This window comes from Ursus arctos, unplaced genomic scaffold (genome assembly GCF_023065955.2).
Source record: "Ursus arctos isolate Adak ecotype North America unplaced genomic scaffold, UrsArc2.0 scaffold_3, whole genome shotgun sequence".
Classification (NCBI taxonomy): Eukaryota; Metazoa; Chordata; class Mammalia; order Carnivora; family Ursidae; genus Ursus; species Ursus arctos.
This window is the reverse complement of record NW_026622985.1, coordinates 15078431-15091181: the sequence shown is the minus strand read 5'-3', so window position 1 is coordinate 15091181 and position 12751 is coordinate 15078431. Positions and strand designations below refer to the sequence as shown.

The 12751-nt window shown below is 45.5% G+C and overlaps 1 protein-coding gene across 1 annotated transcript; it reads right to left on the bottom strand.

Annotated features, from left to right (window-relative positions):
- Nucleotides 1–355: 355 nt before the first annotated feature.
- On the bottom strand, nt 356–11816 carry LOC113258422 (secreted frizzled-related protein 4). Its single transcript, XM_026503178.4, has 6 exons — nt 11242–11816; nt 9885–9965; nt 9723–9788; nt 7456–7654; nt 4901–4964; nt 356–2913 (listed from the first exon to the last, which is right to left on the bottom strand). Exons 1-6 carry the CDS (start codon nt 11684–11686, stop codon nt 2728–2730), a joined length of 1041 nt encoding a protein of 346 aa, XP_026358963.2. The 5' UTR covers nt 11687–11816; the 3' UTR covers nt 356–2727.
- Nucleotides 11817–12751: the final 935 nt, after the last annotated feature.

The following is a 12751-nucleotide window of genomic DNA, read 5'->3' as shown; positions in this document are numbered from 1 at the left end:
AGCTTTGCCCAAAGCGACATCCAGTTCCCAGCTAAAATTTATTAAGAAGTATTGACAGGGCGAAACAATCTTAGTGAGGATTTGGAAAGTCAGCATTTTCACCTACCTATGGCCCAACATCCTGATGGATAATTGACACTACAGTCAAGAACTTTCCTTGGTGGGCCTACCTCTTGGCCCAGCAATGCTACTTAAACTGAATGATCCCGAAGAACTAGTTAAGGGTGTGCACAGACGTTAGTTATCAAGATGTTGATTCAGTGATTCAGTATGTTCAGGTAAGAAACAACCTAAATCCCCGATAACATAAGGGTTTGTCGAGTAGCGCACACCATGGAATAAAACAGAGCCATTATAAGTGAGGTGGCAACAGCTTTATTGACATGAGAACTAGTCTGAATAAGAGGCTGACTGAAGAAGGAATGTAAATCAACAGTATGTATAATAAGCTCCTAGGTGTTTTCCCCCTCATATCGTTATATAAATGCATAGGAAACACCTGGAAAATTGTATACCAAAATACCAACAGTGATTACCTCTGCATAGCGATGAGTAGGATTAGGTGGGATTTTAATTCCACTATTTTTATCTTACGCATTTATTAAATACTTTATAGAAAATACATGTTTATCATATTATTGAAAGACCAACAAAATTATTGGAAAAAATAAATGCCTGCAGTCGTCCTTAATTTTGAGATGTGCTGATCCAAATATTGCAAAATAAGTTATTTTTTTTCTCACCAGATAATCCAACTCTCAATTCTCATTTCAATACCTCAGCTTCCCTTCCATATATTTTTATTTACCTGCTCTCACATGTATTTTGATGGAGAAAATATTGAAGGGAGAGAAAGAAGTTTTTGGCTCTCACACGAAGGCCACCACTGTACTTGTCACATTATGTGCCCGATTACATATTGTCTAATGTATAAACGTGCTTAGTTAAGTATCAGATAATGTGTTAATATTCCTAATGAAGTATTACCTTTCGTCTAATATTCGGTACGTGATTTCAGTTAAATAATTAAAGTAAACAGTGTTTAAATATGTAGTCCTCTCCAAACTCTTATTACCGTCAGTATTGTACTTCACGTGTTGACTTTTTTTTACATGTTTTTTTCTCTACTTCCATGGAGAGTTCCATTTCTGATTCCCCTCCCCAGAGAGCCCCTACAATGCTGAGGAGGTGGGCTAGGCTGCCAATGCCTTTTAATGGACTTAGGTAGGTTTCCTTGGTGTGGACGTGATGCCGAACCCCTCTCCGGCTTTCCTTAAGGGCCAGCGAAGTTTGGCCTCTAATGGAGCAGAAACACCGAGTATTTTATGGGTACCCTTGTGTGGGTCCATCCACTGGACTCCTTTAACTCCACTGCCCTGTGGTGGTGACACAGGAGAGGGGAGCCCATGCCCGCCTCCTTATTAACCCCATTTCTCCACTTTCTCCGGGGCTTACCCACACACCTCACTTCTGTGTCCCAATGGCTACAGAGATCAAAGTAGATATGTGGCTAATGATCTCATGTGAGCACGACAGGTCACTCCACGCCTTCTCTGAGAAGCAGGGACATTGGTAAAGCTAAAGGAGATTTTATACTTCAGCTTTCAGATCGTTCCTCTACCTCCTTGAATGGAGAAGTGACTGTAGTTGCCTTTCTGAGCGCAGAGCTGGTGTGTGGCAGGGGTACCACCAGGGGTGCCGGCTGAGAACCAGGGACTTTGGAGTCCTGCCCCCCCCCCCGCCCCCGCATTGGGCCCACGGCACCTTCTTAAGGACCAGTTATGCGCAGAGAAAATTCTCTCAGGCTTGGCATCAAGATACCTAGGATGTCCCGGGAAATGAGATGAGCACAACATCCACGGGTGTAAAATTCTTGGGGGTTGAGTCGCTGGTGCCTAAATCACAATAGGAGAAGCGAGCTCGGTTTCTGGTGCTGCATAATGAGTACCAAGGAGAAGCATCACGAATGTGAGTTCAGAGCCTTTCTACCCAAGGCGTGGTAGCCGGGAAACAAGGATTCAGATGCGGTGTGTCTGCCTTTCCCTTTGATTGACTTAGTTATCATCATTATTATTTTAGTATCTAGAGTTTCTAGCTAAAAATGAGCTGAAAGGGCTCTTTGTAAAAAAAAAGAAATCGTTACAATTTTCCATATCCTGCTTTTCTAGATTGTTCGAAAATTCCCTTTCGTCACAGAGATTCTTGCGCAAACAGCAAACACGTAAAGATCTTTTAGACATTCATTCCTCCTGCTTTCCTCCTTAGAATCATTGTATTTTCAATCACCTCTTAAAATATCACAAACCTTCTAATGACACAAGTCAAACTGAAATAAAACATTTAAAAAAAAAAAAGGGTGTTTGGTTTGTAATATGGCATTTATTGTACGATGCACATATTAGGTCAAATGGTAAGCACCAAAGCATCTTTCCCCCACACTGAGCTCTCCCGGAGGCAGCACGAAGGCTACTCTGAATGCCGCGAGCAGCTCTGTCCACCGGCTTTCAGCTTTCCTGTACCTTCCACGCCAAAGGACGTACCTACCACTACGGCTTGTGGTGGCTTAAAAAGAAAAACGGAAGCAGATCATTAAGAAAAATGCCGCAAGGTGTGTCTACGAGGAGTATTGCAGTTGTTAAGGCAGGGAGAGCGGGGCCTTCCCCAGGCTGGCTGGGCAGTGCCTGGCCTCATCCTGAGAGACAGTCTCCGTTCTGGAAAGCAGCTGGCTCACGCTTTTTTGGGGTTTGTTCTCTTTTGGGCGCTCCTGGCTTTAATGGTCTTCTTGGGGCTGGCTGGTTTGGGAGCAGGCGGCTTGCCCTTTGGCTTCGGGGTGTTGCTACGACTGGTGCGCCCCGCGGCTCGCTTCTTGTCCTGAACGGTCCTCCGCTGTTCCTGCAGCCTCTCTTCCCACTGCTGGGAGGCAATTTGCAAACATGACCATCAGCCACGTCTCACCGTGTAATGCTGTTGAACTGATGTCAGAATCGATGCCCTTTTCTCTCACCGTAATATCTGAGTCATGACAACAACGAATAAGATCGCCACCCCCGCATCGCCGAGCACTCAGCACACACCAGAGGAGCTGAAAAGCGCTCGAGGTGGGAGGAAGTCTGGATTCCCATGCATTTCACAGAAACTCCCAACAGCTCTGCTAGGTGGACACCATGATCCTGAGCAGGAAACAAGCCCGCAGAGCTCATTTGCAGCCGGTCACACAGTGGACAAACGTCAGAGCTGGGATTCAAATTCGCCAGTCTAGGGCCCAAGGCCCCACGCCGTGCACTTGTGCCCCTCGGCCCTGCGATGCGACATTCCCGCACAGGAAAGCCTTCTAAAGAGGCTCTGACGTGCGGAGAGCAGAAGTTTATCTGGCCCCATGAGGAAGGCCGGGGGTCTCCTAGCGCATTTATGGGTGGGTTCACCCCATTCTCTCCCACCCAAAGGAAGACAGAAGCCCCTCCCACCTCTAGTAATCCACTCAAGTGTTAGCCACCCAGAACCGATAAGAAATAAGACTTTCTGGATAGTTCTTTCCTTGATAGAAAAGGACTTACTGCTTATAAAGAAATACTATTCACTTCAACAGCAGCATGTAAGAAAACACTGAAAAAGTGAGTCCACTTGAATAGACGTCGCCTTTTATTATAACCTATTCGCCCCTGCTTTGTTAGAGTATATTTCATTCAGCAAAAAGTTTGAGCATGACCACAGGCTGGGCGTTGTCCGAGGTGCCAGAAATACAGGGAAATGAGAAACACTGTCCCCACCCTCCCAGGGCACAAGGCTAGTCTGTTCTGAAATAATAAACTCATTACGTTTGCCATTATACGGTGCTAGCTCCAAATTTTTCCTTTGAAGCATATTGGAATATTTGCTGCAAAAGTGAATGGCCCGAACAGCTATGATTCCTGAAAGCTCGCTTTCCTCTCAGGTTCTTACGGTGGATGTGCTTTCTCCATTGATGATTCTAATCGACCGTAGTCTTGGAAGCCGGATAACTAATCCTGCTAGAATTTTCTGTCCAGTAAGGCTAAGTGAGCTCCTAGGCAGCTCCTGAGTTTTTAGCTCAGATGTGACAGTCGTGTTATTCCGAAATGCACAGAGTAGGGGAGGCTGTGTTCAAACTACCTTCTCTGTAAGTCAGTATTCATGTAGCCTTTTCCCTCGCAAACTGAGAGGCCTCAGGCCCTAGGAAGACCTTCGGTGAACCTGAAAACACGAACTCTCCTAGATAAAGCTAAACGTATTTTCAGGAGAGGGGACGCTTTAAACATCTCCAGCCAATGACCTGATTTCTTCAGTTCTGGTGTGATCTCATATCTCTGGGCAAAAAAATTATTCTAACTCCTTTAATTGAATTACAAAATATTTCGATGATGTTACTACCACTAAAATCATGGATTTGGCCACAAAACGATTACGGTTTGTAGATAATTGATTTTGACTAGTCTCAAAATTATCGTAAACACAGGGAAAGATTATGCTTCGTACAGAGACAGCATGAATTTTAGAATTGCGTATTCACACCCTTACGTGTCTATGTCCATTTTAAGCCCTCTGGATGTTAATTCTGCTCAAGTACCTGACTGATTGTGCTAAAATAGTTAAATGAAATACCATGAAGAAATTTAAAAAAACCCAACCAATTTACTCTGGAAATAACCAGTCAATCAGTATTGAATGCAACCAGATCACCTTTGAGGCTGAAGAGAGATTAATGCTACAACTTCCAAGTCAGAAGAGCTGTGCTCTTAACTACTTCTGCAGAAGACAAATAGTGCGGGTATTGCCGGCTCCCCTGAGGGCCTGGAGCTGGAAAAATGTGAAGAATCCCCAGCTGAAAAGAATTTCTTCACATGCCCTTAACTCCAGATTCATAGTGTTGCTAAATTGTACTTACAATGGATCTTTTACTGAGTTGGTCTCTCCATTTCTCAACTAAACAGTTCTCAAGAAGCATCATCCTGAAAAGAAGCAATTGATCTTGAGCGACTCTGATTATGAAAGGAAAACGTTTAAAAATAGGAAAAATTGTAAAAAACCAGAATTCTTTATAACTCTTTACACTCCACATATCCACCATTCGTATTTTACTAGCATTTCCTTTATTCTTCCTTGTACCTATATATATGTATATATGTATATTTATATATATATTTATTAAATATATATATATTCAAATCACACTGTATTTAGATCATACTGTGCATTCTTTTTATCATTCTATTCTACGCGTTTTCTCATATAAATGGAATAATTAAAAAATACAGCGTTAATAACCATAAAATAGTTCAACAATGGTACACATAATACACTTGGGCCTTTCTCTACTGTTGAACCTCCTTCGGCTTAGCTGCTATTCCCAGCGTTGTGCTGAATGTCCTTGTATGTATACTAGCGTGCACTGACTTCGTATTGCCGTAGGACAGATTCCTGAAATAGAATTATTGGTTCAAACAGTATGTATTTTTTCAAAGTTTTCCATGCACAGTGCCAAATTGTTTTCCAAATGATTGAACTTTCATTCAAATTCTTCTTTAATTTAGATTGGAGAATTAAAGAGGTAAATTAATTTACTATTTGTATGTCTTCTGGAACTTGTCCGCATGGATTTATGTAGGCATGACTTATATAGTGTAGTCTTAATGTGTCAAATAGGAACTTGTATGAACTCTTTATAGAGGAAGGTTACTATTCCTTTGTCATGAGTATTGCAAGTATTTTTCTCGGTATGTATTGTTCTCTTTGGGTGATTTTTATGTCCCTGATATTATGTCATCAAAAGTACATCTTGACATTTTTCCCTTGTAATTTCTAACATTAATTTCATGTTTGCAAAGTATTTTGCCATTCAGATTTCACATATCTATTCACCTAATTTTATCCTCTCTGATTACGTTTTAAGAATATCTCTTTAATCCATTTGAAATTTATTTTGTAGTACAGTAGAAAGTGAAAATATGTACTAGCTTTCCAAATAGAAATATTTGCAACATTTACTAAATAAAATATTCATGTCCAATTGATTTGCCATATCTCTTTCATAATAAGTTATTTTATGCATTGGAATATGTTTCAAGACTGCTTCCTCTCTGTTATTTCCCTACGCGTGTGCTCCTGCCTCACATGGCTTTAGCAAGTGTAGCTTTGTACCACTTTTCTGTTTCTCCTAAGGCAGATCTCCTTTCCAATGGTATCTTCAAAATCTCCTTTACACGCCCTTGCTCGTTTGTTCTTCCAAATGATCATCGGCATCATTTGTGAAGACATAACTCTCGTTAATAAATAAATAAATAAATAAATAAATTAAATTAAATAAATAAAAATATTTTTACTGCTATTTTAATCAGAATTACATTAAGTCTACAAGCAAACAGAAAGGATGACATGAAAGCTCTTATTTAATTCACGAATAATCCATTCATCTGTCCCAATAGGATTTAATGACTAGCAGTCCGGTTCGTTCCCAGAACCGCATCGCGTCCTGTAGCAGATACAAACACTACGCAAGAGATGAGCCCAGAAGCATTCAGTCAGCGTTCACTCATTCAGCTTCTTTAGGGAGACAAGCTCGGGGTAGAACAGCTTCAAAGCCAAGAACACAAGGTGATACAGGCAGTGAGGACGGTACCCAAGTACTGATAGAAACCAGATCGAGGAAGTATTCAAGTGAGGTCCGTTTCAAAAGGGGTTTTGGAGAAACAGTTCATAGCTGTTTCCAGAAGAAACGGGAGCATTCATGGGGAATCCAAGAGAAGACTGGTTACATAAAAAAGGAGTCATTTTGTTGGAGAGGTATCCTGAGGCAAGTTATGGGGCCCTTCCTGGAATCTTGCCTGAAGAGTTTGATTTTTCCATTATAAGGAATATACCAATATATAAAAAGATGCCAAGGAAAGAGAGATGGGGAAGCACTCTCCGAGCTAGAGATCTGCGTTTATGTGTGTGAGTGAGACTGTGTGCGTGTGTAATGGTCTATCAGACAAATATTGTACATTTATATTGTGTATAAGGAAAACGTGGAACTGTCGTCTCAAATGGCTGTGTTTACTTGATCTGTAAGCTATTAAAGAGCTCTTAAAAAATATTCAGGATTTGCCACACTAAGATTGATTTGAGCGGTTTGAAAAGAACCGTTTTAACTCATAGCGATTTATCTGCCTACAATTTTTGGAGTCACCTAATGAATTCTGAAACTGGTTTTTAAAGATTCCATCCAAATACCCCATTTCTCTTTTTCCTTAATGCCACGAGGGACTCCATGATATTTAGGATATGTGATATCGCAACAGGGGCATCTATTACAATTATATTTTTACTTATTTACTTATTAAGTTGTCTTTTTAAAAAGAACTACGGGTACCATTTTTTTTTTTTTTAAGATAAACCACGCCTGCTAAATGAGATTGACGTTTCTAGAAGCGTGTGCGGTTGCTTCTGCCCCTTCGTGCCTACCTGGACCGCCACTCGTAACACATGATGAGGACGTCTTGGTGGGGCAGGATGTGAGGACACTGGCAGGAAGAATTTGTGATGAGCGGGACCTGCGTTCGAGGGATGGGGGACGAGGACTTGAAGATCTCCTTCACGTCCACCACGGTGGTTACTTCGTTACAACCGCTCCTCTGCACCGCCTTTATTTTGGCATGGATGACTGCAAGTTAAAAAAGGGGCAGAAGTGTTGATGGAGCCTTTGGAGACAAAGGAGGATGGTGTATTCGCGCCAACTCCTGAGCCTCCCTTAAAGAATGCCTCCTGTAATTATGGTCATGTCCAAGCTGCCCAGACGCAGGCAAGGAGCCCACACAATCGTATTGTCAGCATTGTCTTTCAAGCCCCGGATCCTGCTGCAGGAGGCAAGAGCCAAGTGACAGGCAGGCTCCGTCTGGGCTCTGCCTCCGGCTCGGTGACTGCGCCCCATCGGGCTGCAGCTAGGATGTGAACGGAGAATCTCATACCTGGTTCTCTGCCTTAAGATCCTAGAATTAGTCTTGTCTGTTTGTCGGTTTGCCCAAATCATACCCGGTTTGTATGTTTGTTTGCCCAAATCATATCCGGAAATTCATGTCAGGAACGTCAAAAATTTCACAGAAACGAGTATTTGTTGATCTTCTGCCTGGTGATTATCTGAAGTGAGGCTCGTATGCTCTCGAGTTCAGAAGCCACTTTTTTTTAAGATTTATTAGAGAGAGAGAGAGCGCGCGCACGTGCGCGAGCGTGTGGGGGGAGGGAGAGAGGGAGAAGAGAGAGAGAATCTCAGACAGACTCCCCGCTGAGCCTGGAGCCCACGGTCATGAGATCATGACCGGAGCCAAAATCAAGAGTCGGACGCTCAACCGACTGAGCCACCCAGGCGCCCCTCAGAAGCCACTTTAAAGTCTGTACGGTCCAACCACCCGTCTGATGCTTGAACTTCCTCCCTTCCAAAGGAAGTTATTAAAGTCATAACATTTTTGAACTGGAAGGAGTCTCTGAAGATCACTGCTCTCAATCCTTTAATTGCACAGACTGTCAAAGCCAGGTCTGTGGTGAGCAGAAGTACAACCGTTATTACAGATGGCTGTAACATCACTGTGTCTGATCAAGCTTTAAATTCTGGCCCTTTTGGTCCCTTGCTATTACTGCCTTCCATGGAATTGTAATCAGCCTAGCATGGATCTGTCTTGGCTTCCGTCCTAGAAAGCTGGTTTAGGAAGAAGCCAAAGGACTTAAATAGAAAATGGTTTCATCATCAAAGTAGTTAATGGAGAACAGCAAGACAGTGAAACTCGGGTTAGTAAGGAGGGCTGGATCGTGTCAGATGAGGGACAAAGTAGATTAGATTGAGACAATATCTACAAAGAACAGTTTTAAAACAACAGCAATGAAAGCTACTGGAAAAGACAGTTGCCTTTTTTTTTTTTTTTTGGTTGAGTTACCTACATTGGTCACTTATAATCTCAAGTCTTACAATTCAAATAAGAGGTTATTTTTTTCAGACTTTTATACGGTCATGATCTTTCTACTCTCACATGTGATATATCACATAAAGTTCATGATTAAAATTTCAGTTTGAATTATGGAAAACAAAGTTAACAAATAAACCATTTTGCCTAAACAGTTCCTGTTTTTTCAGCAGAAGTAATTTAAGAGATGCAAAGGGACATAAAAGAGTTCATACAGGTATTTTAAAAGAACTTATTTTTAGTTAAATTTACTTTCAAATGATAACAGAATTAAATTTACTTAAAAAATTAAAAATAGCTGACTCAGGGAGAAAGTGCTGGCTGTTCTTTCCAATAAGAGAGGAGAGCATGTCAACTATGTCAATACTTGTACATATTGCCCCACAATTCCTCTAAGATGCTCAATATCTACAGGTGTTTAGAAGTAAAAAGAAATACGGGCGGGCCTTAGTTCCTGGGCCTCTGGGCCTCAGATAATCCAACCCATGGATCACCCACCCATCCTTCAGGAAACCTCGGGAAGAGAATGGGGCAGGTGGGCTGGCCTGGCTGAGTGGCCCCTCTCCCTAAGACGAGTAGGACCTTGAAGGCAAATTTGTGCTCTGATCCACAGCACTGTTCTCCCTGGTAATCTACTTCGGTTTTGCTTAATGAAGAGCAAAACATTTTACAGTTTGTCTTTGTGCCACCGAGAGCCCCCATAAGTAAACCCTTTGTCCTTGGCTGGCTTTGTAACGCGCCAAGCCCTCCAGCGAATGGTTGCGTCCGGGGACTTACCATAGCTGTAGTTTTTGCTCAGATATGTCGCCAGAGTGGGCTTCACCTTTTTGCATTTGCAACGGTCTGAAGGAGACAAAAGAGAGACAAGAAGTTGGGAAAGTGTCCAGAAACCACTCTGGGGAGGAGACGAAGAGGGAACCTCATGGAGAAAGAACTCACCGGGGCTTAGGCGTTTACAGTCAACATCAAGAGGCCTTTCCTGAACCATCATGTCTGGCGTGATGTCTATCCACTTCACGTCTGAAACACACACAGAGCCGCATGGGTGCGGCCAGTGACTTAGGCTGTTCCCCCAGCTGGAATGAAGAACCATCTGGAGACACACACTAGCACAGTATCACCGAAGAATAATACTACATTGTGAAAGTGTCATATGACTGTCGACTATCTCTTTCATACAGACTTTCCTGGGCTTAGGAAAGAAGAATTTTGAGTGAGATTTTGCCCAACCAGCACAAACAGACGTGAATGCACGCCCATTTGACTTGGCTGATACACGGACTTCACTTTCCTTCCAAATCTGTTGTAAAACGTTTTTCCAAGTTGACAATGGACACTAATCAAAATATCCAGAATATTTCCAAATCACCACCTTTCCTTTTGCAGTGCAGAAACAGTCCACAGCTATATATAAATCCCCCAAAGCATAACCCTCTATCATTTATATAATGTGAGCAATAAATATGTTTTTTTTTCCCCTAAGGCTTTGAATTAGAGAGGAGTTTCGATTTTCCCTTCACTTCACTTCTCCTTCATGTGTTGGGCAATGCTCTGAAACAGAACCTCGGAAACTACGATAAGGCAACACTATAGTCTCTTTAAATGTGCAGGAACCTGGGTCAGGGATAAAAGCATGCAAAATGTTCTTAGGTTTCATTTCAACAAATGGATTTAAACTTGCTCCTTCATCCTAGAAAAGCAGCAAAATGGAAAAAAAAAAAAAGGAAGCAAAAGTTGATACCCAGTGAACTAAGATGCCACAGACCTTGACCGTGAAACAGACATCACAATTTTCCAGAACGACTAAATTTACGAACTGCCCTCCTGGTGGGGAGTGATGACTGGTACTGCTTTTTTCGGCAAGTTTTCAAGAGCTAACACTAAATGGAGAATCCCGGTGGGATTGTTTTTCGGGATTAGACTATACATGTTAAGTGCTTAAGGCTGGCTCAGACCCTTCCTATGCCCCACCTATGTACGTGTTTGCTGCCGCTGCTCTCTTCAAACACTGTCAATGACAATGTCCCCAACGGCTCTCTTTATAAGCACCTTCTCACCCCGCACACACATAACCTATGGGACGTGGTGCTCTTCGGCTTCTGAAATTCCTGTAGGGAAACCAGACTTTTCGCCAAAGTCAGGTCACCAGCCCTTCCCACTTTCTCCAACCCTCGACAGTGGGTTGGGGAACTGACCGCCCACCCACCGGCATCGGGAGAAGCGGCCGCCCCGTTCCCAGGTGGCAGCAAGAGCCGAGAACGCCCCTCGCCCCCGCGCTCCTTCCCCGCGGCCTCACCGTCGGGGAGGTCGGTGACGATGGCCTCCGGCGAGATGCACACGCCGCGGTCGTAGACCGGCAGCTCTTCGCAGGCCAGGCTCTCGGGCCAGCTGTGGTTGTACATCTTCATGAGGGGCTCGCAGTCGTCGCGCGCGCGCTGGCACACCGACTTGCACGGCTTGATGGGGTCGTGCAGGAACTCCAGCGTGCAGATGGGCGCGTACATGGCGCAGAGGAAGAAGCGCAGCACCGAGCTGCAGTTCACGTCCACCAGCTCCTCGTACTGCTCGATGGCCAGGATGGCGTTCTCCTGCGTGCTGTGGTGCAGGTGGTTGGGCATCCGCGTGATGTTCCAGGGCATGTGCCGGCACATGGGGATGCGCACCGCCTCGCAGGGCGCGCCGCGCACGCCGAGCGCCAGGCGCAGCCCCAGGCACAGCGCCGCCAGCACGGAGAGCAGCATGGCCCTGCCCGGGCGCGCCGCCGCCCCGACGGGCAGAAGGGGCCCCCGGCTTGCTGCCCGCCTAGTGCCTCGTCCTCCCTTCCCCGGGGAGGACGTCCTTTGGAGGCGCGGGAGAGGCTCTGGGCCCGCGCGGCCGGCGGCAGCGGTGCGGGGCCGCGGGGGCCGGCCGGGGGTCTCCGGCGTCCGGCGCACCGAGCGCGAGCAGCGCCAGCCCTCAGCCTGCGGGGCGCGGTCCCGCCCGGGCAGCTCCAGTCGCGGACCCGGCAGCTCCGAGCGCAGCCGGCCTCGGCCATTGCGGGACCCTATTTATCCCGACGCGTCCCCTGACGTGGGCCCGGAACGCTCCCTTGGCGGCGGCGGGCGCGGCGCGGGCTCCCCCTCGGCCGCCCCACCCCCCAGCCCTCGCTTCGCCGGAGCGGTGACATCATCTCCTCCGGGCCGCGGCCCAGGGCTGGAATCCTGCATTTCCCCAAAGTCCCTCCTTTTTAGTCTGGCCAGTCCTTTTCCTTCGCACCAAGAGACACAGTCTCTGGCAGTCGTTTTGGACACCGGATCCAAGAGGGTGCAGGAGAGGATTTCAGGAGAGGGGAAGACGCTATCTGCGTCAGAGCGGAACTTTGCGCCCTCTCTGCCCCACAGGTTCCCCGAGGATAGAGTTGGAGGGCAGTGGGAACTTCTGCGGCCCTGTAATTCGGCAGCACGCCTGCTTTCTCCAGTAGGGGGCGTGAGAAGCGCTGAGCGGCGAGGCTACGGTGTGGGACCCGACCCACACGTTATATAAACAAACCGCGCCCCCCCTCCCGTTGTACGGAGTTGGGTTTTGTTGTTATTGTTGTGACTAGAAGACATAAGTTTGGGCTCAGGTTTTTTCCAGAACGGCATTTGGTCTGTACCTGCTCCAGGAACAGAACCGCCCGAAGGTGCAATAATAGCATCTTCTCGTTTCGGAATGTTTTCCCTCCGCCAACATTCCCCTTCCTTCTCCTCACTCCCCATTCCTCTCCCCACTGTGAATGAAACCCGGAGAAAACACAGAGTACCAGACACAACAATCCCAAAGACTTT

Bases quoted from the DNA above. Each gene is read 5' to 3' on its own strand.
- LOC113258422 (XM_026503178.4), bottom strand. From the start codon at position 11,686: ATGCTGCTCTCCGTGCTGGCGGCGCTGTGCCTGGGGCTGCGCCTGGCG. The intron at 7,655-9,722 runs GTAAGTCCCCGG...TTTAACTTGCAG, and splicing joins GAGCAAAAACTACAGCTATG to TCATCCATGCCAAAATAAAG. The intron at 2,914-4,900 runs GTAAGTACAATT...ATTGCCTCCCAG, and splicing joins AACTCAGTAAAAGATCCATT to CAGTGGGAAGAGAGGCTGCA.